The 23,904-nt window shown below is 43.2% G+C and overlaps 2 protein-coding genes across 2 annotated transcripts in view; one reads left to right on the forward strand and one right to left on the reverse strand.

Annotated features, from left to right (window-relative positions):
* Positions 1-1,148: 1,148 nt before the first annotated feature.
* omgb (oligodendrocyte myelin glycoprotein b) lies at positions 1,149-5,522 on the forward strand. Its single transcript, XM_024279829.2, has 3 exons — positions 1,149-2,012; positions 2,474-2,677; positions 3,335-5,522. Exons 1-3 carry the CDS (start codon positions 2,008-2,010, stop codon positions 4,305-4,307), a joined length of 1,182 nt encoding a protein of 393 aa, XP_024135597.1. The 5' UTR covers positions 1,149-2,007; the 3' UTR covers positions 4,308-5,522.
* A 2,533-nt stretch (positions 5,523-8,055) lies between these two features.
* Positions 8,056-23,904, reverse strand: part of LOC112151129 (neurofibromin) — an 88,757-nt gene continuing 72,908 nt past the window's right edge. Inside the window, exons 28-37 of the mRNA XM_036217533.1 lie at positions 22,753-22,914; positions 22,579-22,676; positions 21,337-21,472; positions 15,455-15,517; positions 11,285-11,443; positions 8,805-8,902; positions 8,585-8,731; positions 8,361-8,507; positions 8,158-8,268; positions 8,056-8,080 (exon numbers count right to left, since the gene is read on the reverse strand). Of these exons, the coding sequence (XP_036073426.1) occupies positions 8,056-8,080; positions 8,158-8,268; positions 8,361-8,507; positions 8,585-8,731; positions 8,805-8,902; positions 11,285-11,443; positions 15,455-15,517; positions 21,337-21,472; positions 22,579-22,676; positions 22,753-22,914 (1,146 nt within the window). The remainder of the gene's footprint in view (positions 8,081-8,157; positions 8,269-8,360; positions 8,508-8,584; positions 8,732-8,804; positions 8,903-11,284; positions 11,444-15,454; positions 15,518-21,336; positions 21,473-22,578; positions 22,677-22,752; positions 22,915-23,904) is intronic.

The following is a 23,904-nucleotide window of genomic DNA, read 5'->3' on the forward strand; positions in this document are numbered from 1 at the left end:
TCCTCCATCAGATCTCCTCTAGAGCAGTGATGCTTTGGTCCATTCCTCCATCAGATCTCCTCTAGAGCAGTGATGCTTTGGTCCATTCATCCATCAGATCTCCTCTAGAGCAGTGATGTCTTGGTCCATTCCCCCATGCAGATCTCCTCTAGAGCAGTGATGTTTTGGTCCATTCCTATATCAGATCTCCTCTAGAGCAGTGATGTTTTGGTCCATTCCTCCGAACAGATCTCCTGTGGAGCAGTGCACTGCTTTCCTATTGCAGATTCAGTTTTATTATCCTGGTGCAGGTCAACAGTTTTTTTTCTGGAGTCCTTACACAGCTCTTTGGTGGAGTTTGGAGTCAGACTGAGGTTGTGGACAAATGTCTTTTCTATAGATAACCAGTTCAAACAGGTGCCATTACAACAGGTAACAAGTGGAGGACAGAAGGTCCTCTTAAAAAGAAGTTACAGGTCTGTGAGACAGAATCTTTGCTTGTTTGTAGGTGAACAAATATCTATTTTCTAACTTAATTTACAAAAAAATTATGTAAAAATCTGACTTTTTTTCTCATTTTGTCTCCCATGGTAGATAAAAGTTACAGACCTCTCTTGTCTTTTGAAGAGGGGTCGGATCAGGCAAAAAAATGCTGTTTGTAAAGCTCTCATTTTTGAAGCAGCAACTGTATTGGGTTTGCCAAAGTCTCCCTGCTCCGCTCCATTCTGATGCATCCACTTACAGACAAATAGATCCATGAACATCTTTGTTTTCCTCATCCAGGCTGGAATCTGGATCAGAACTGTACAGCTGGATAGACTTGATCTTGATGCCATTTTTGTTGCACTGCTCATGTTAATTGGAGTTGTAAGAGGCAGTAAGCTAACAGGAGAAAGTGGAAACAAAGGGACGATGGGATATCAGCAGAGGCTTACTTCAGCTTGAACAGCCCTGCTAAAAATTCAGAGGGGAATTTCGAAAGACCTACTGTCACTCTGCAGGAACTATGACTATGTCCAAATTCCCTCCCAAGTCCTAACCACTAAAAAAAAATACAGTGCCCTGGATTTTAAAAGCAACCATGCTCACTACTTTACGTTCTTTCTTTTGTTTGTTTTTAAGCCAGATATGACGTCACAGATTTTGGGAAGTGAAATTTGATTCAATTCAAACATTTCATAACAGATATTTGTGACTCCACTGTGTTCTGATGATTAAAATCTGGATGGTTTGTTAAGAATGTTTTCTTAAAAATTATTCAACCGCAATGAATTGTGGTCTATATTTGGTAATGCAGTGAGCATCGATACGCACTAGTTTTTCCACAAAGACTTCTGGGAAATTTCTAGTGCACTCATGGAATAGATTTTGGAACAAAATGCTGAACGGGCAATATAAGTGAGTAGTGAAGGAATTCGGACTTGCCTTAAAAAACAAGACAAGCTTTTTTAAATTTTGTCCAAAACATCTTAATCATGTTTAAAAGACCACTGGGAATGCTTTGGATAAGATCAAAAGATGATGGGAATGGGACTTTAGGCAGTAACAAAATTGCATATCTGATTTAAAAGCATCATGTTCTTCTTTACACCTTTATAGTTTCGAGCGAGGTTGACGTCTTTAAGTACAGACTCACAACATCATGTGTTTGTGCTGTCAGATCACAACAAAACACTTCATTGTTTTTATTACAGACAAAAATTGGGACTTTTTTATGAAAATGTCTCAATTTGTATAAAAATTTGTTTTTTTTTCTAGGAAAAGAAAGCTGCTCCTACTGCATACACACAAACAGAAACGCACACACGAACGCACACGCACAGCTCCGATCCTGCTTGCCTCATCAGAAGTAGATCAGGCTGCTCTGCTGCAATGCTCTCTCTCTCTGTTCATTCTGCCTCCTTCACTGGAGCTCCAGCAGAAGCCTGCAGATCAGCATGCTCACAACCGGACCATCAGACACGAGGTCGCAAGACTGAGCTCCAGAGGATGCAGCAGCAGGGATGATGACAAACTGAGATCAGAACAATGAGGTGAGTGATTTGAGAGGGACACAATATTCTCAACATACTGGATATAGCTAACGCGGAGCAAAGGGAAGCTGACAGACAGGCTGTGCAGCCTTGTAGAGTGAGAAAAACAAAACAGCCTTTACAGTAGCAGAGCAAACAAAAGGGGGAATGTGGTTTTTGTTCCATATGTGAAGATATGTGAAGGGTGGTGTATCTGGACAATCTGGTACATCTACACTGTATCTGCAAAGATCCATCAGCTCAAAGCCACCATAAGCCACAGTCAAATCTGCATGTCCCATGTCGGGTCATGGAGTACCAGAGCGCACCACCATGCCACCAACTCAGCTGTGTGCGAGTACCTTGATGGCACTACCACTGCACCAGCTACCACCTGGGGGACGGCATGCAACTCTAGGACTCCTCTCTTTTCTTATAAATAAATGAAGCAGCTCATTTCCCACTGTGGTCTCCTCCTGCAGAGCCAGGACAATGCTTGTGAGTCCAGCCCCTCTGTTTGTCCTGCTGCTCTGTAAGTTCCTGGGATGTGGGGTGCTGTCCATTTGTCCGTCGGTGTGCTCCTGCAGCAGCGGTCACCGGGTCGTGGACTGCTCTTCCAGAGGCCTGACCAAGCTCCCGCCTGGTCTGCAACACAACATCCGCTTCCTCAACCTGTCCTTCAACAGGTGAGCGGCTTTCACCGCAGCAGGTTTTTCCAAAGACTGAATCTGAGCAGCTTATCCCTACCTCTACATTTATCTCTACAAGCACATATGGAAAAAATAGTCCAAATCCAAAGATCCCTACCACTTGATGTCATCAATAATCGCTGGAGTTCTAGCTCCCAGAACTCAGAAAAATACATCACAACATTGGTTCAATAATTTTAAAAAGTCCTACTAAAACAAGAAGTCAATTCTTACATTAATTGTAAACTTCTGTACTTCAGAGAACACCCACATTAAGATATGAGTTTCTCCTCTGCAGCATAGCGCAATGCGGATCCCCCTCTCTGTGGAGGGATTTCCAGCCCTATGTTGCTACAGTTCCTCCTTACAAAAAGAATTTTGGACACCACTACAGCTTCACATGCCCCCACAATTATGAGTAGGGAGGATCCCTATAGTTAGGATTTGGCCTAACTCTTTGTATTGACAGATAGGGGCTACAGCACCCTAAAAACCTTGTATGATGAAAGATTCTTTTGGAACTCAAACTGAAACTCATCTTCTTGGATTTCTCCATCCTCTGGCCTATCCATCTTTTAGCTTTTGAGATTATCAAACTGTTTTCTGCAGATATCAGCAGATCCTGAATGCTAATGGCTTCCTTTCGTCTACCAGCATGCAGAGCCTGGACAGTCATCTAAGCTGCTATGGACACCTACGAACCCTGGATCTGTCCTTCAACCATCTGGTGCATCTACCAGCTGCACTCCCACGGTCCCTGTGGGATGTCAGGGCAGTGGGGAACCACCTGCGCCTGCTGGACAAGAACGACACAGCATACCACTGGAACCTGAGAGAGCTGGATCTGTCTGACAACGAATTGGAGAGAGTGGTCTTCATAAACAACACCTTACTGAACCTCAGAGGTCTGAATCTGAGCCACAACAGGTTTTGGACTGTGCCCACTAATATGCCACACAACCTGGAGGTGATTGACCTGTCCCATAATTATCTTGTCCAGATCCTCCCAGGATCGCTGGACAGGCTCCCCGGGCTGCTCCACTTCTACATGCATGCTAACCGCTTCTCCTGGTTGCCCAAGGGCATTTTTGACCGGCTGAGCAGGTTGGAGGTCATAACACTTGGAGATAACCCCTGGGCATGCGAAGAAGAAGAAAACATCACAGGGTTGCTCAGATGGTCTGAGGAAACACGAACGACCATCTTCGGATGCCCCTGTTACACCACAGCAATCTGTGGACGGACCCGCCTGGTCCCAACAGGGAGGGAGCATTCCCCTGCTTTGCTGACAGAACCCCCACTCTGGGTTGGAAGAGCTGATGGGGGGTACGGCCAATCTCCAGCAAGGACTGCAGGGGTTACTTCAAAGTATCAGGCTAGACCTGCCCTACATGATGCTGCCATCTACCAGGGCAGGGGCGTGGTGACAGACCCTGTGGACTGGGACTTACTGGTTTGGACTTCCTCTCCCGGTTCCTACAGTCCAACCCCCCACACAAGCACAACAGCTCGCCTGCAAGCATCCAGGAAACCCAAGATGGCCACGACCAAGAGTGATGGTCGTGCAGTCCAGAGCCACACCACTGTCCTAACTGCTGCTTTCATAACCACTTTCACTGTCTTCTGAGCTGCCTGCGGGTGCATGGTGCTGCTGTCCTCACCGTGCTGATGCATATAGAGACTGGCTGCATGTTCAGAATCAAACGCTGGGTACACATACAGGGGTGAATAAGAAAGGTGCTGAATGTGGACCCTTTAAACGCTGGAAAACCTTGAAGAAACAGTAATATGTTCCTTTTTTTTGTAGCACGACCATAAGCAGTAGAACAATGATTGATGTGTACAACTCATGCTCGGGGTCAACAGCTCTGACCTTTAAGACTTCAGCAAAGCGAATACAGTAAACAAAAGATTACATCCAGAGTAAGTTTTTCTACCAAAAGTACTTAAGCTTTCGTCACATTGCCGCCCTGCACAGCAGTGATTTCGTTTGCCAGTCATTTCAGAAAAGTTTTAAGCTCGGCACTACCAGCTCCACTAGAGCCGCTCACTAAACGGAGAGGCGCCAAAAACTGAGACAGAACCAGAGTGCTGCTTGGATGGACTATGTTAAGGTGCTTTCAGACCATATACAACAACTCGCATGACATGTTTGAGCTCTGAGAACCTGCAGCTCAAATGGGTTAATGAAAAATATGGAAGTTCAGGACAAAAACGCTCATTTTGGATTACAATTCTACCCGCTGATCAAGTCACTGAAAACGTCATGTGTCCAAAGCTGAGTTCCTGATTGGCAGATGTGAAATGGCGACCTGTCAAACTGCAGATATTCAAAAATTCATACATTCTGGCTGCGCCGCCCAATTTGTGCGGCGCGCTGCCATCACGGGACTTCAGATCGCCTCATGTTGCATCTATTCCATTGACTTAACATTGAAACTGGCCACCTCCGCTGTACAAATTGCGTTGAGTGTGAATGCTTCTTAAGAGAAAATTCTTGCTGTTCTGGTGAGAGTGAATCCCACAGACGTGATGAAAGATGCACGACAGCAGGACCTGCTGACATCCCTTCAGACTATCAAAAGTCCCAGGAATCAGTGGCTCTGTTTGACCAACAAGGAGCTCACCTTCACCACGACAAAAGCAGCATTACGGTCTAGCCTCGGAGTCTGTGGGCTTTGCAGAGCAGTGGCAGAAGACACTGGCTTTGAGCTGTGCTGCTGGTCTGTGTGGAGGAACATCACTGCCTTCAGAAGGAGGGTGTTGTAGGCTCCACCGTGTCTCTGCTCTCAGACTCTTCGCTGACTCGGACGGTTTACCGAATAAAAGTCAATAAAACATATTGATGCTTGGTTGATGATGAGCTGACTATTCTAAACAGTGCAGGCATGTCTCTGACTTCCAGAACATAAACACTCATGGGCATATCTGAATGTAGACTGGTAATCCAAAAACAAACCAAGTTCATTTACACCCAAAATAATTTAAACCTCATCACCAAAAACTGCACAGCAGAAGTTCTGTAAAGCTCAAAACAGACTGAGTGCAGACATTGACAGGAGACACAGTCAGTTTGGTCCAAGAGCCCTTAGTCCCCAACCAGAGTAAGGATGTTTGACCATGATCCACACAAACATGTAGGCAAAAGCAAGCTATGCAACAAACATGCTGGTCCTGAGCTGAACTCTAGAGGAACTTAGAGCCCATCTTCACTGCTGGACATTTCATAAAACAGTTAATTACTGAGGGCTGTGTATCGATAATAATTTCCAGAAACGATTTGATTCACAAGAGCCTGGATCAATTCCATTTTGATTTTTCTTTTAATTCTTTTGATCCACTCAATTAAATTCGATAAAATTTAATTTTGAGTTTACACCGTTTACCCTTTTATAAACATGATAGGGTTGTACATACATTTCTCTCATATTTGCTTTGTATGATTTTAACCTCTTTTCTCTTTCTGCTCATTTGAGGTCGTGCTCAGCTGGTATCTGGAAGGATGCAGTCATCCTAAGCTGAAGGCTGTCTGGAGGCTGATACATTACAGATACTCAAAGATGCTGACGCAGACATATTGCATTGAACATTAATGATAGTAGAACCAGTTTGAGGCTGTTTTTCCTTCCACACCTTGAGAGCAGCAAATGTAAATAAAATAAGACCGCCCCTGAAAGGTTATAAATATGGAAACCCTGAACCAAGATCTTCAGAGCGGGTGGAGACTGGTTTGAACATTCTCTGTCTGTTCTCCTGTGCAAGTAAAATCTGATTTAAGAACTGACCCCTCTCTTGTCTTCCTTTCATAGATATGTTTCAGGTTGTTTGAACCTAACAAAACATGTGTTTAGAAATACATTAATAATCTACTATATGTTTTTAATATATACATATTAATCTGATCCAGTTCACATACTGTAAATGTATCAGTGAAATAATGAGATTGTTAATATCATCCAGTGTTACATGGATTCTCTAAAGGAGAAGTTCTAACTAAAATGTTCAGATCATTAACATTGGAAACATTGTTCTGCTTCTCCTGGAGGACGTTTCAGTTTGCCCCCTAAGGGGCGATCACACTATACAAGTACACTTTATTCAAGAAGAATAAGCAAAGGATGAACAAAAAATGGCAAAAACGATGTTTTAGACCACAAATGGTTGTTTAAAAAAATATTTCCTCAAAAGAGTTTGAAAAATTTATGTCTGTGAGTTTATAAAGATGTTAATTTAGTCAGCAATATATGTTTAGGTTGACCAAGCATTAACATTTGCTGTCCTTTGGGAAATTCCATTAAACATTAGCATCAAGCTAGCGGACTTCAGCTTTATGTGCTAAATCGATCTATTTTTTTTTATGAATCGATTATTGATCTGTTAATCTTAAATCTATTAATCAAATTGATTTCATCAACCCAGCCCTACTGCATGTAAATTGTATTTGTTGACCCCGGAGGAAATGTCACAATGTCCCATCACTATTTCTTCATCACAAAACCACATTAGTCAATTCCCTGTTTTCTGGGACTGAGGCAGCAAGAAGCAGAGAAAGCACAGCAACAGGAATGAGCATTTTTTCACAAAGTTCAGGTTGAAAGTTTAGGTTGACCAAGCATTAACATTAGCTGTCCTATGGGAAATTCCATTAAACATTAGCATCAAGCTAGCGGACTTCAGCTTTATGTGCTAAATCGATCTATTTTTTTATGAATCGATTATTGATCTGTCAAGTTTAAATCGATTAAAATTTCAGATGGTTGTTTTCCTCAGAAGCCTGACTTAGACCTGGTTCCAAGGACTTCCTCAGAATCCATGATCTTCCAACTGCTCTTTAATAGGGACATCTCCTTTCTAGGCCAAAATGGACAAATGCTTCCTGTGACTCCCCTAGACGTTGCACGGCCAAATACAGAGAGCAGTTTCAGTCCCTGTTATCATTTAAGTTGTCAACTGATCAAAGGTGGCGAACTGCCAGGGCTCAGGGGTGGATTTGCACTCTCCATTTCCAATGTGTTCAGTTCGTGACCACGTCTTGAAGAGAAGGCCTCATCTGCTGCATTTCTTGTTTCAAATAAAGCAGATCAACTTAAAGGGAGTTTTGTTTAGACTGCAGCACCAGTGGGACTCGCTGTCTTTGTCCCTGGACCTTCAGTCACATGTCAATGTCACCATGTGCCCATTCCCCTCTAAAAGACCACCACAAATCAGTTCTCATTGCACAGCCAGCTGAAGATGGTTCTCTGACCAAATAACCACTCAGCGGCAGTCCCAGCAGACTGCAGCCAACTGCAATGCAGAGCAGCTCCTCCTCAGCAGCTCTTCCCATCATGCTTTTCTCAAGAGTTGATAACCTCACCTGTGCACAGATGACAGTGCTAATCTGTGGAAGCAGAGCTCTGTCTGAAGAAAAACCTCACATGCTCTTGAAAAACGAAAAACTCCTGCTTTCAAAGAGAAAGCAGCTTTCAGCGCTGTACCTGCGAGCTACGTAGTAGAAGACCGGGTTTCCATTCTTGGAGGTTCCAGCCTGGTAGAAAATATTAAGTGTCTTCAAGGCCTTGAACTCCTCCTTCTCATGGACTTGGTGCCTGTCAGACACACACACACACAAAAAAAAGAAAAGTACATGAAGAGCAAAGAGCTGGGAAAACAGAGCCATTTCAAGCCACACATATCATACCTGGTCATGAACTCCTCAAACTTGGAGCTGGTCAAGTTGAGACTGGACCAGTGTGTGTCGGCCACCGGTTTGTGTTCAGGGGGCCCCAGGTAGGCCAGCAGGGTTGCCATCTTGTCAAAAGGTCGCCTGCCAACAGCCTTGTGGTCTCTGAAATAACATAAGCATTAGTCCAGTATGAAAAACACTTGGGGGAGGAGCCTGGCCGCCAACGGCACCCTTCTGACCTGTTACTAGAGAGGTACTGGCCGATTCTCTCCTGGTTGTTCCACAGCAGCCGGTGGAGCGCCAACACATTCCCGTCGCTGATGAAGGACAGGCTGTGGTTGACCGAGTCGCTGGGGGGAGAGTCTGATGCTATGTCCAAGAAGAACCTACATCAGACAGAAGAGTACTGTGAGCACAGCTCTGAGATCAGCAGCCGGAACAAGGAGAGGCTGATCTTACCTCCGCGCTGCATCAAAGTTGCTCTTCACAAAGTCATTGAAAGGCCTCATGTGCTCCTCCTTAGTGAACAACACGTGGTTCGCTATGCTCTGCAGAATCTGGAGGAGACAGGAACATTCAAGCACCACTGATCTCTGAAGACCGAAACCTGACTGGGAGCCCTAAAGGTGCACTCACACCAAATGAGATTAGTGTGCCCCGCCCCACTTTCGTAGATAGTATTCTACCTGCTGATCGAGTCACTGAAAACAACACGTGCCCAAAGCTGAGGTCCTGATTGGCTGATGCAACGCAGCGACCTGTCAAACTTCAGGTATTTACATTTTGGCCACGTTGCTCAAATCGAGCTGCTGCCAGACCATGGCCGGCACCCCCTTCACGCCGCAGGACTTCAGATCGCCCCATCTCTGTTCCACTGACTTAAGATTGAAACCGCCTCTGCTGCGCAAATCGCATTTGGTGTGAATGCACCTTAATGGTCAATCCAAACAGAGCCCAAGATGTGTCTTCAGTTCACTCTGGAATGCCGAGATTTACAGCAACCAGAGTGTTTAGTCGGTGGCTGACTTAGTAGTTTGGGGGCCCCGGGCGAAAAATAAAATGGGGCTCCTTTCAGCAGTGGTGTTAATATTTTTATTTTGTTTTGATTTTCTAATTCCTTACCTTGGTTAAAATATTAAACTTCTTCATTGGTCCACTAGTAGACAGAATCAACGTAAAGAATCCAAATGTTTTGAGAAGCTTTTACATAAGAAATAATTTCAAAACTGTCATGCTGAAGATTGAAGAGAAAATATGCAAAATACAGTGATTTTGAGGATAAAGATTGAATTATTAGGGTCAAAAGTATAAACTGCATGTATGGAACAAGTTAGTGGACACATTTATTTCATCACTTGTAGGAGAATACATATCATGAAGGCAGCTGAGGGCCTGCTTCACCTGCCTCCCTTAACTGCACATTTCTGGTTGAAACATGTTTTGACAAGGAACTGAAAAGTGCAGAACCAATCCCCAACCCCACCCAAATTAAGTCCATTCACCTAAAGCAGGGGTCTGCAACCTTAGGCTCCGTGGCCACATGTGCCTCTCTGACCCCTTCACTGTGGCTCTCGTGGTTAAAAGAAAAACAAAAAATAATTTCTATTTCAAATTAAAATTGCAGGTCAGCTTCAACAAAGTCATACAAAAACATTTTGATTTTTGACAGACGTGCACGACCAAAAATCAGTAGGAGATTAGTGCTCAGCCAGAATTCAAACTTAAGCCACCCTGGATTATAAGACAAATTTCTTATTAATGAAAACTTCAAGGATTGTAAGTGTTCCTCTGGGTCACTTAGTTCTGATTTATGAATTTCTGGCTGAGATGCACCAACAACTGTAAAATAAAATGTGTATTTTTTTCCACTGTTGATATGACACTACCTACTACTACATTTGCTGCATTGAGATGATCAAATCTCATACAGGATGTATTTTATTTTGAAGGGATTTTATGAAGACCTCAATCAAAAGTTCTAAACTATTTTAAAAATTTTTATCGATACTATATCTGTATGCGCGTATCTTAGTTATGCCAAAGAATGATGCTTATAAAAATAGCTGCAATAACATACAAATAAATCAGCGTTGTATTTGTCTATAGATAAGGTCAGATTTTTTTGGCTCCTTGATTGCAGTCTGTAAGAAATGGACTTGAATGGCTCTTGAAGTGTTCAAGGTTGCAGACCCCTGACTGTAAGCAATTTTTGCCCCCAAAATTAGAATAAAAACGCTCAGTTGGATGATGGAAAACCACCCAATCTGGTAACATGGTTTTGACTAGAACATTCCATTGTCGCAGGGGGATGGGGAGGACAAAAAACTTTCACATGATCAGTTTTGGGGTGTGTTTTTTATGACAGTTAAATAATAATGGGTATAAAATGTATTTTAAAAACTTTTAATATGTATGCAGGTCAGGGCACCAGAGATTTGGGAGCCAAAGGCAACCACCTAACTTTGCCCAGTGGTAAGTCCGCCCCTGCATTTAGCAAACAGCAACAGCGTCAGTTGGGGGGCAAACAATGAGGTAGTAGAGATTCGACAGACACATCCTCATGGAACTTGCAGCCTATGCAGAGGACAGGTTCATAAACCAAAGTGGGGATAAGAGCTTTCATACTAAAACTCCTCCTATACTGGAGATCCACTTCCTGGTTAGTATTTAGAACTGCTATCTTTGTAATGTCCTAAAAGGCTAAATATTCATTTCCAAAAGAAAATACTTTTTTAAAGAGTACTGTTGATTCCATCTCCGTCTATTTTTCAACATTTGTGCTTTTGCGAAAAGCATTGGTGTCTGCAACACAACAGTAGACAGACTTGAATCTCTGATGGCTGATAATCTAAAGCTGTGAAGAAAGTTCCCTTTTTTTTTTTTTTTTTTACTCCGCAGGTGTGGCCGTTTCTCCTCTTAGCGAGGTGGGGGTGTCGAACCTTAGACATGAGCTTCAGGCCTCGCTCTATCCTGGGCGTGGGCTTCTTGTCCAGGATGCCAGCCTCATACGGAGAAACGATGGCAGGGTTGACAAAGCGCAGGAACATAGCGCTGCCCACAGCGCCAATGCTGTTCTGAGGAAACCGCTGACTCACAACCTGTGTTAAAAGGGTGGGAGGGGTCGGGGGGGGTGGCATTCAGAAGAAGAGGAGGTGAGAGGAAGACCACATTTGAGACCAGAGATGTTGAAAGTGAATTTGAGCGCACAGACAGCAGAGCAAAGGAAGGATGAGGACAAAACACGTGTCAGGATGAGGAGGACCAGAGTGGTGGGCGGAGTCATGGTAAATCAGAGGAGGAGCAACAGTGGAGGAGAGCACATGGAGAGACCTGCACACAATCCCAGGTAATTCTTTGCTGTTAGGAAGAGTCTAACTATGCTTACAGCCTCAGGCAGAGGGACAGGAACCACAAGAACCCAAATGACACCCTGCTGCTGGTCTGAGTCTACAGAATGATCGTTTCGAAACAAAACTAAGAATGCAACTGATGGATGCTGAGGTGAACTGGGGCAGGAAGCCGTCTGTGTATGGCGTCTTGCTCCATAGCAAAGCATTATGGGATTAGACCTGCTGTCACACTGATTGTCTGCTTAGAAGATCCTGCACAATGAGGTCGCTTGGTAGAACATTTTCCTGTGTTCCTGTGTGTGATCATGTTAATCTTTGCAGCAGCTTTTCTCAGCCTGAAGTAACCATGGATATTAATTTATTATAAAATACATTGACTGTTCTATTCAAAGAGGTGATGTTTAACAGAAAAAGACAGAACAGACGCTCAGTTCAGAGCTTTAGTGTTTCCCCATCATCAGTGTCCCTGAGCCTGACATGTACTAATCCAGGAGGAGTCTGCTGTGTGGGAACTCTCATTTCAGCTTTCCACAACTCCTCACAATCAGATAGCAGTCCCACCTGCTCCGCTCAGGTGAGTCTGAAGCAGGTAGGGCACATGACAAAGTCAAGGTAAAAAGTAATTCTATCCGGCCCTCCAGATCATTTTATTTTATTGTTATTAATGACCCGATGTTATCTTGAGCTCATTTCTAACTGACAAAATATATTTTTATGAAGAGTAAAATATTTAAAGTTATTTTAGGTTTAACTTGATTTATTCTGGAATAATATTCCTGTCTGTTTTTATTCAAAGTTATGTTAAAAAAGTTATGTTTTTAAAGTTTTACATTTTTTTGTTTTAGAGTGTTTGATAAATGTTGATCCTGTTCAGCCCGCGACATAAGGTGTGTTTTAAATTTTGGCCCCTTGTGCGATTGAGTTTGACACCCCTGAGGTGATTGCGTCTTGAACTGGACAGTAAGTGCCATCCTGAGTCTGGTCACTCTTTTAACTATTGCATTATGGGAAGGTCTGTTCTGCTCACTGACTGATTCTCTCCTTGAATCTCCTTAAAGACCCACTCCAACTATATTTTTATATAGTAAAACAGTTCCCAGTGTTTTTTTAATCACAGTTGTGTATTTTTTGAATGAATTAAAAAAGCTGTGCTGTTTTTAAGAAATAGTTTTTGCAGAGCAGCAGGAGCTCGCTAAATATTTGTCTCTGAGTGGTGGGCGGGACTGCTGGTCTGTAAGTAATCCTACATTGATATCCCAGCATCCCTTTGCTTACATGCTTTCCTGATAGCTCAGAATCTCACGCAAATGTCAGCGGTGCAACAAAAATTGTGAGGGATATCAGAGATATCCAGTTGTACAGTTCTGATCCAGATTCCAGCTCAGACAAAGAAAACAAAGACATTCATGGATCTATTTATCTGACAGTGGATGATTTAGAATTGGACCGGAGCAGCAAGACTTAAGCTCGCCCATTTCAGTTGTTGTGTCATAAACCTGAGCTTTTTAAAACCACAGGTTTTTATCTAATCCTGATCAAATAAAGAATCACAGGTTTAATCTTAAATGCTGGGGAAGAAAATGCCCAAAGTACATGTTAAAAACACAAAAAACAGGATCCTGTTTTTGGTGTTTTTAACATGTCTGTGTTTCATTTTTCTTCTGAAAGAGAACACATGTAATAAGAAATCATTTAGTTTTTACATTTCTGAGTATTTCTCCTTTTAAATCAATCAAACTGTCTTGGACAGACTCTGTTTGAATGAATGATCTTCTTTCCATCAACAGCTCTGCTGCACATGCACTAAACCCTCATCTGTTCCTAGTGTCTAGTTCAGGTTCTGGAGAAGAGAAGATGGTATCTTCACATTGACTGCAGTCAAATGAGCCGCCGTTCACATTTCTGTGGGGTCAGGGGCGGGGCTTTTCATCTCAGCTCCAAAAGCCATGCCCCCTCAGAGGAGATTTTGGAAACAGAGGCTTCAGACCAACATAAAAAAATTATTTTTAAGACCTTTAGGTTGTGGGAGTTTGGTCAAAACTTCATAATTATAATTTAAGCAATAATTGGAATGTTTTTTTAATAAGAAAATTTGTCAAAGGGGGACTTTAAAGTGTTCACCCTAGCTATGACATTGTTCCACAGCTCTTCCTTGTAGGAGTTTTTAGCTTCTTTTAAACTTCACCTAAATTCTTCCAGTGATCCATTACCATCACTTATTAGTCAGACTTCATTCTAAAGACATGGTTGAATCCTATAGCTGTAGCTGTGGTGTGGCGTCTCACTGAAGTTCCTCCAGTGTTCATCCCTCTCCGTACTGTCGTACTGCTGTTCTTACAAATGCAGACACATTGCTCTAAAAACATGGTGTATCAGTTTCTGATTCTACAGGAATTTTCATTCTTTTGATTTTTATCTGTTTTTTTTTTAGCTCAGTTTGATTTTAATAAGAAAGCAGTCCAATTTTTTCTTAAGATTAGAATGTCTATAAACTGTTGAAAAGTTACAGTATGTTAAAGATTTTTGTGTTCAAGCATCACTGGTGTCCTGCAGGATGAATGCATCTCTCAGTTCAGGTATAAGCAGCCCTGTTCAGTTTCAGCTGAGCTAGCAGGCCAATCAGTATGTGAACGTCTGTTGTGGGCGGAGCCTGCCTGCTGGTGCTGCTGTGCTTGAGATTCCTACAGGAAGGACTCTGCACTGTGGCAGAGTGAGGGAGATTAACCAGAAGGTTTCCTCTGATCTTCAGATGGTGGGAGCAGGCCAGACATGCTGCTGTGTGAGGTTAACCCAACGATGGAGCACATGGAAACTAGGGCTGGGAATTGACAAAATATATATATTTTTTCCAGTCTTTTGATCCACTCAATAAAATTCGATACAATTTAATCGAGTTTGCACAGTTCACATTTATACACATTTGTTTAGAAATACATTAATAATCTACTATATGTTTTGAATATATTGATATTAATCTGATCCAGTTCACATCCTGTAAATGTATCAGTGAAATAATGAGATTGTTAATATCATCCAGTGTTACATGGATTCTCTAAAGGAGAAGTTCTAACTAAAATGTTCAGATCATTAACATTGGAAACATTGTTCTGTTTCTCCTGGAGGACGTTTCAGTTTGGACACTAGGTGGCGATCACACTATAGCAGTACACCTTATTCCAGAAGAAGAAGAAAGAATGAGCAAATAATGGCTACAAAAAATATGTTTTAGATCATATATGGTTACTTTACAAATATTACCTTTACCTTGTAAAATTTATACCTGTGAGTTTATAAAGATGCTCATTTAGCCAGCAAAGTCTGTTTGGGTCGACTGAGCGTTAACATTAGCCGTCCTGCGGGAATGTTAGCATCAAGCTAACAGACTTTACCTTTAGGTGCTAAATCTATATTTTTATTAATCAGTTATTGATCTATTAAGCTTACATCAATTAATTGATTTTATCAACCCAGCCCTAATGGAAACTGATGAGATGTTCTGTAGAGCGTCTCCTGTGGGGACAGAGAGAAAAGAGGCTGCTGTTCCCCCAGAAAACACTGCATGAAGCCCAGATTAGTACAGTGATCCCAGACAGGGTTTACAAAGCTGAGCATGGAGGATAGAATGAAACATTTGACCATATACCAAAAATGAATAAATAAATAAAATAAAATAAAAAGGATTTAATGCAAAAAAAAGGTGGGGTTTTTTTGCACTTCAGGGGGAAAGTGTCTGTATGAAAGTAGATTCTCCAAACTTACTGATTTTTTGTTTTCCTTTTTTTCTTTTACTGTTGCTTTATTCAGTAGAGAGTGGCAAGTAGCCTACAGAACAGAGATGAGCACAATCATGGTCACAGCACCGGCTACACACAGACAAACACAAACACATATGCACACGCACACAGGCAAGGGTTTAACAAGCGCACACTCTGACACAATAAGCACAAAAACAAATGTTTTCATTGATCGAGGCCTCACAGAGAGCTGATGCTACAGTTGCAGCTCTTAAAGGGACACGAATACAACGTCAGATGAACAACTACAACTGACACACTGGACTGCCTTCCGTTAAACAGAACCACCAGCTCAAGTCTAGCCCCGGACCAAGCGGATCATCCTGCACTAATGCTGTCGTTTGACCCGTCATTTCCTCTTGTGGCTGTGCAGAGATCAGTAGGTTAAAGTATTGAAGTAAAGAGAAGCAAGTATTTGAAGAGGATAGGAAAACTATTCACAGAGGGATCATTCTGACACAATTAGATGGATCATCCACATGAACACTAAAAACCATGACTAAAAAACTACCGATAAGTTCAGATAAAAGAACACAAGAGGGAAAAGAAAGTTTTGTTTGGAGCCCTCTTCCTTAAAGGGTAACCAAACACTAAATTAACTTTTTTGTCTGTTTTTCTCTATAAAAAGGGCTTTAAAAGTACTGTCTGTTGGCTGCTGACACATTTTTTGACAAATTAAAATAAACTTGTTTAATTCATGAAAATACAGTCTGAAACCGTCTGTGTAACAAGGTATTACAGTTGAATTTTGTTATTGGTCAACTGGTTTAATTCTCAGAAGTTTGACGTCATTATGCTCTGCAGCTCCAAAATTTGATTCCGTTACGGTCAGTTGTTGTTACGTTAGCTTTAGCATGGCTCGTAGGTCTGTTTCCTTACGTTGTCAAAAATAACTGGCTTACACAACTTTCCGGTGGACTTGAAAGTTAGGGAACAGAGGTTGAGTGCAGTTGGTATTATATCCTGAAAACTCTGTCCTGGTGATGGATTTACTGAACGTTTCACTCTGAATTGTTAGTTTAATACGCTAGCCTTTATTAGCCACGATGCTAGCGGCATTCTACCACTCAGACCCAGGTCCCCTTTAGACCTGGAAACCCTCAGCTGTGCCAGCAGCCCCGCTAAGGGCTGGAACATGAGCACCAGCCTCGGGGGGGAAAGGGAAGGTGAAAAATGATCAACCTCCCAAAAAAGATCTGTGGAGAAACTTGCATCACTTTGCTCGGTACAACTCTCCATATTGATGACCCAATGTACATTACAAAAAGAAGCCTAACTGTAAATCAAAGATCCAAGCCACACCTCCGCTGCTCAGTCTGGCTCCACTAGCCCCACCCCCTTTTGGGTATATTTTAAATCTGGGCTGAGAATGGAGTCAGACTCCAAATGCCCTGTTTGGCTACCCTTTAATTTACAACAGTTTACCACAGAAATTAATTTGATCAATAAGGGTTCCACAGATTATCTGTTAAAGGATAATACTTTTAGTACCCACGTCGATGAAAATCCTGTTTTTGGTGTTTTTAACATGTTCTTGATGAAGGACATTTATTAAAAAATTTAAGATTAAAATTGCGTTTGAGAGAATTTCTTAATTCAAATCGTGGTGGATCAGTAGCAGATAAAAATCTGCTGCTGGGAAAAGCTCAGGTCAGCTACTGCCATGGGCTGGCCAAAGTCTCCTTGCTCCACTACAATACTGAAAACCTCTCTGGGATTTTCACCCACAACCATGTGGTTGTAGACAGGTGTCTTTTCTAGAGAATACCAGTTCAAACAGGTGCCATTAATACAGGCAACAAGTGGAGGACAGAGGGGAAGTCTTACAGCTTATTTTGTTATTGAACAAATACTTATTTTCCACCACAATTTACAAATAAATTATTTAAAAATCAGAAAATGTGATGATCTGGATTGCTTTTCTCATTTTGTCTCTTATAGTTGAGGTAAACCTGTGATGGAAATTAAAGGCCTCTCTCATTTTTTTAAGTGGGAGAACTTTCACAATTGGGGCTGCACGGTGGCACAGTGGTTAGCGCTCTTGCCTCACAGCGAGAAGGCCCCGGTTCAAATCCCGGCTGGGGGATTTGGGACCTTTCTGTGTGGAGTTTGCATGTTCTCCCCGTGCATGCGTGGGTTTTCACCGGGGACTCCGGCTTCCTCCCACCGTCCAAAAACATGCTTCATAGGTTCATTGGTGACTCTAAATTGCCCCTAGGTGTGAATGTGAGAGTGAATGTGTGTGTGATTGAGGCCCTGCGACAGACTGGCGACCTGTCCAGGTGAACCCCGCCTTCGCCCATCAGTAGCCGGGATAGGCTCCGGTACCCCCGCGACCCCGAAAGGGAATAAACGGTCAGGAAGGTGAACTTTCACAATTGGCGGTTGACTCTTTACTTTTTTGCTTCCCTGTTTGTATAGTTCTCAAAACCTTGATAATGACTGTTAACAACAGAGATAATAATAATGTAGATGTTTTTAAAGATAGCTTTGTCTACAGTTAAAAAGAACTATATGACATTTATGGAGAAATTTGAGGAACAATGTATAGAGTTTAAGTAAAGGTATATTCAAACCGAACGCGATTCTGGCGGCATAAGCGGCCATCTCCAATGTTAATCAATCGGGTAGCACAGCCAAAATGTAAATACCTGAAGTTTGACAGGTCGCTGCATCGCATCTGCCAATCAGGAACTCAGCTTTGGGTACGGGACTACTCCAGTGACTATTAGCGGGTAGAATACTATCCAATACAAGCGTTTCTGTCCTGTCACAGCGGTTCACTGGTTGCAGACAGACAGCCTCCCGGACCAGCGGGGCTCGCCCGTTCAACACGCCGGTAGAGAGAGAGCCACTGCGGAAGTGCTGACCCCAGAGCACGGAGCGGGGAGCGAAGTACCGAAATTGGCACAGACTACAAACTGAAACCAAAGAACCGCTTTGGAACCGGAACCAGAACCGGAAACCTTTATTCTTTAACATCGTATGTGTCTTCCATTCATTCTAAGTGGGATATCCACAGACAGAGCTGGTAAACATTTTTTGACAAGCGACGAGCAGCAAATTCACAGCGCCGCAAAAAAGGGGCGGGGCCCGCAAATTTGTCGCGTGAATCGCGTTCGGTGTGTATGTGCCATTAGAATTCATATGTTGGACAAAAACTAGTACATCCTGCTGACAGTAGCTACAAAAATTAAGGCTTTTTTTTACATGGATGATCAGATATCTGAATGCATTGATCAGTAAGGTCTGGTTGCATTTGGTTTTCTTTGTTGTTCATCTGACGTCGTTTCTGCCTCATTTAAAGCCAAAAGAACGAGATGAGAGCAGCTCTGAGAATACCGGCCATCTCCCCCTCAGGTGGCTGTGTCTGTATGTGAGCCAAAGGAAAGCTGAAGCGGAACATGGAGAGGTCAGGGAGCGTCTCTACTGCAAGTCTGGAGCAGCTTGGGGGTTGGCAGCAGAACAATCCAGGTGGGACCAGAACGAGAGGCCGGAAAACGCACACTTGTAGAGCAGGAGATGCTCACAATCACTCAGACAGGAAACTAAATACTCAAAAATAATAGGAAAGAAGCTTCAAAAGTTCAAATGATCACAAAAAAAATCCTCCAAGTGAGTTTCTTCTAGGCTCGATCATGGAAAAAACTAGAAGCCATGATCTCATGAAACTGCAGCAGAAAATATAACCAAAGAACAAGCAAGAAGTGAAAGACTCTTCCTCAAAACCTCACCTGCCACTCACAAAGGTTTAATCCCAATTCTTCCCTTTTTGACCTTTTTAAAGTTATAAAACCGCTGTTGTTTAGATTGGGCCAAAGATGCCTATGAGTCTTCCTTACACCCCCTCACTCCCTCGGCGTGCACAGCCACAGCATGAGATGCCTGAGCTGACCTTCAGACTGTCAGTCTGTTCAACTTCACCAGCTGCCGGATTTGACCTGTTCTAGCAACCATGACTGAGCAGCTTCTGCTGTTGGGGAACCTGGGGAGGAGCAGGAGATGATTGACTCTGATATAGAACAGTTCTGGAGTCTGTCTAAAGCTCCATTCTCTATAAAAGGCTGTGTTGCTCTACCATTTCTATTGAAAATTCACCAGTCTGTTCTTCAGCAGTTTGTCCCTCATGGAGGTGTAGCTCAGAGAACTTTGGCTCTGTTATGACATGCTCTGTGTCTGCAAAAAGCTTCCACTAATGCTGCATTCACACTGGACACGGCAGGTGAGTCAAATTCTCCTCTCTTTTGACACACATCAAATTTACTGCTCAACGCCTTGACGCTCCTGCCGCAGAGCAACCGCCAAAGTTGATCTGAAATTCCTTTGTTTTCACATTTTGGTTGATGTTGAGCGAGTAGCTTGAGTTTATATGTTTTTGAGCGGTCTTCAGGAGCGCCGGCAAACACATGGTGTGGTTGTTTTCACCAGATCTTTTAGAGAAGCTCACAGTAAGGTGAATTTCACCATTTACTACAGGAGCTGTGCCTGGATGAGGATGGTTTTAAACGTTACTTCCGTCTGTCTGTGGTCCAGTTTGAGCATTAACTCGAGAGTGAGGAAATAAAAATAAAACTGGGGATCTTTTGTCTCGATAAAAATAAGAAAAACATCATTAGCCTACGAAGCTAGAGCGATGGCACTACAACAGCAGGCACAGCGGCTCTCCGACTGCTTGGGCAACTAACCGCTGCCACTGGCAGGCCAGCATAGCGAGCTCCACTGCCCAGGGACCAGCAGCCTGGACAGTAGACCTTCCTAGCTCTGCCGGGCGCCAGGGCAAAAAAGCTCACTGAGTTGTCCACTGGGCGGCTGCCTAGTGTAGCGGTCGTTCCAGCTCCATGGTCTCTTTGATTGGCTGGCGATCTGTACAGCGTGTATCCCACCTTCACCCAACAGCAACTGGGACAGTCTCTGGCTAACTCACAGGTTAAGAACATGGATAAAAGTTCAGGAAAAAAATCATTTTTTCTATTCTTTGATCGAGTCACTGAAAACGTCACATCCCCAAAGCCAAGTCCCTGATTGGTTGACACGCCACATCAAACCTCCCCACCCCCGAAGCAAGACCTCAGATCGCGTCTTTACATTGACCCTACAATGAAACTTGCCATGTCTGGTGTGAATGCACCATAATGCTGCCTCCTCCACTTCAGCTGCACTGCTGCAAAACAAGCAGAACCTACAGCACCATTCGCTCTGATGATCTCCTGACTATAGGGCTCAGAAAACCAGTTTCCTGCCTGGCGTGGGACCCCCAGCAACCAGCGACCATTGCTGGACATAAACAGAGAGACAGCAGCAGTGAAGGCTGTTTATTGAGATGTTGTGAGAACATGTTTGTGAAACAATGACCACCCCCCTTAAAGAGGTCAAAGCAAGAAGACTAACGATGATTTCATGTCTGATGGAAGCCACACAAATGAGCATACAGTGTCAAGTTAAAGTGTAGGGTCCCTGTGAGTCTCTGGATGAGAGGCATGACGACACTGTGTAGCAGAAATCCTCAGCAATAAACAGAATTACAATGCTGACTCAAAGCATCAGATCATCAAATTCAGATGTTAATGTTCACTTGATGACACATTTATGTCCTCAGAGGTTTCAGGTCCAATCTGTGGCCTCTGTTCCAGACTGTGGAAACAGGTTGACCTGTCAGCTCACGAGCAGCTTCTGTATCAAGCTCACATCTTTGGTGGTGGTGGCAGGTGACCTGCAGGCTTCACTGCTCAGCACTGATTCTGAAGGGGGGGCAGGAAATGCTGGTCTGGCCACTCACATACACACACGGATAGGTGAGGGCGAGTAGCTGGAGGCGCCGGGGCGAGCTCAGGGGGACGCGGTTCCTACCTGATACAGGCAGTGGCAGACGCTGCGCAGCTGGGGGGGGAATTCGTTGGAGGAGCCAATGATGGCCTGGAAGAAGCGTTCCGTGATCTGCAGCAGGTTTCCCTGGTTCTCCTTCAGGTTCTCTTCAGGTTCCAGCCTGCAGACACACCCGCAGCCCAGCCGATTGGTGCTGAAGTTACAGCTCAACCAGGAGGAGATAGAAGCACCCCACCCCCATAACAACAGCACACTGTATGCAGCTCAGCTGGTCACCTATAAACCACATTTGCTAAATCAAAACATAAAATGAATTTTTAAAGTGTTGATACTCCTATTTTTGGAAAAAAAAGCCTTGTTTGTAGAGGACACTGTAAGTCAAGCATAGAAGTCTAAGTTTTAGCAACAGAGACAAGATTTAATCAAAAACAACTAAAACCATTTCAGACTCAGCACTTCCTCTCAAGATGGGACAAACATTTACAACATACAGATGACAGATGTTCCTTAAAACCCATCTCCGATGTTAGTTTTTACTTTTAGAGTTTTAAACATGTCTGTGTGTCATTTTTCTTCTGAAAGAGAATAAATATAATAAGAAATCATTTTGTTTTTACATTTCTGAGTATTTCTCTTTTTGAATCAATCAAACTGTCTTGGACAGACTCTGTTTGAATGAATGATCTTCTTTCCATCAACAGCTCTGCTGCACATGCACTAAACCCTCATCTGTTCCTAGTGTCTAGTTCAGGTTCTGGAGAAGAGAAGATGGTATCTTCACATTGACTGCAGTCAAATGAGCCGCCGTTCACATTTCTGTGGTCAAATCAGCATCACTGGATTTTTGGTGTGAGTTTCATCCAATACTTACGGTAGCAGGACTGAGAACGCTGGAAAATCTCCACCAGACTCCACGGAGCTTCTTGATGTGACCACGGAAATGTGAACGGCGGCTCATTTGACCGCAGTTGGAAAGGATTGTAAATCAATGAAAGAGCATTTTGATGTTAGCTTTGATTATTTTATCAAGAACTCTGAGAAACCAATGATTGAATGTATTGATCACAGTCAATAAACATTGGAGAATTAGCTAAAAGAGTCTTTGGTGAACTGGAAGGAGAAAGAATCAGGATTTTGGAGGAAGTTCTGTCCATGAAGATCTTCACTTCCTCGTCCAGCTGACATCCGGATCAGAAACATACGGCTGGACATATTTTATGTAGGCTGATGTCCCAGTGCTGACAGAGACTCAGACTAAATTCTTACCTGGTGGGGTCCACCTCAAAGCTGATGTGTTCTGGTGTGGTGATGACTCCTCTTAACAGAGGCTCCAGGAGCTTTTGAAGGTAGGCAGCTCCGTACACCTGAAGAGATATCGGGACAGGTCAGCCAAAGGCAGCAGGTCTGGTGTTCACGTGACACGAACACCATCTGCCTCGCCTTGAAGCAGAAGGTCATGATCTTGCTGGCGAGGCTGTTCCCTCTGAACAGAGTCTGCATGGAGTCGGCCAGCTCCACCTCTTTGGAGAACATGTTCCACAAAAGCTGGTAGAGCAGGTGGCGAGAGTCAAAGAGCGTCACCAGGACCCTGGCCAGCTCGTCCTGCAAGTCAGAGAGACGTGGATGTTAATGACAGCATAGATTCTTCTGTTCAGAGTCCAACTGACTGATGAACCTAAAGTTAAAGGGTAACCAAACCCTAAATCAACTTTTTTGTGAGTTGGTTTTAAAAGAGCTGTCTGCTGTTCATGGCCAAAAATTTGACAAATTGAAAAAAACTTGTTTAATTCTTGAAAATATTGTCAATAACAGTCTGTGTGCTGCTCCCTACCGGTTGAATCAAGGTATAACAGTTGAATTTTGTGATTGGTCAAACCATGTAAGTCCCACATCATTTCAGAACCACATCATGCTCTGCAGCTCCAGATTACTAGACTCACGCTGGACGAGGAAGCATCGCGAGGTGGCATGGCGCGGAGTGCACGCCACATCTGCTCTCTCCTGCAATTCACACCAGACGCACATTTTTCCACGATGGTCGACAGGGGCTTCAGCTAGAGCTTTTTATTCTGTTTTTGCCATCATGGGTAAGTTAATGACCTAAAAATATGACCCCATGTTTCTGCTAGGAAGATGCAAGTAGTTGATAGACTACACTCCAGAGGTGGGACCAAGTCATCATTTTGCAAGTCCGAGTCAAGTCCCAAGTCTTTGTCCTCAAGTCCGAGTCAAGTCCCAAGTCAAAAGCACTCAAGTCCCAAGTCGAGTCACAAGTCATGACCAACAAGTCTCAAGTCGAGTCACAAGTCCTACTATTAATGTTTCAAGTCATTTCAAGTCATTTATAAAACAATGTAATATTAATTACACAGATCATGTGTGCTTTTATGAACTGTATTTTGCAAGCATTTTAGCAAAATCCCCACTGAGTTGATGCATCTCCACTTCAAAAATCCAAAATAATTTCTCTATGACAAAAACGCAGTTAACCACATTTGAAATGAGGTAAGATGGGGACAGCAGGGAACCAGGGTAGTCTGGATATTTAAGGGGTCATACCATGATTTTCTTAAGCCTTTCAGAGTGAACTAT

This window comes from Oryzias melastigma, linkage group LG20 (assembly GCF_002922805.2).
Source record: "Oryzias melastigma strain HK-1 linkage group LG20, ASM292280v2, whole genome shotgun sequence".
In the NCBI taxonomy this organism is placed as follows: Eukaryota; Metazoa; Chordata; class Actinopteri; order Beloniformes; family Adrianichthyidae; genus Oryzias; species Oryzias melastigma.

Bases quoted from the DNA above. Each gene is read 5' to 3' on its own strand.
- omgb (XM_024279829.2), top strand. The intron at 2,678-3,334 runs GTGAGCGGCTTT...TTCGTCTACCAG, and splicing joins CTCAACCTGTCCTTCAACAG to CATGCAGAGCCTGGACAGTC.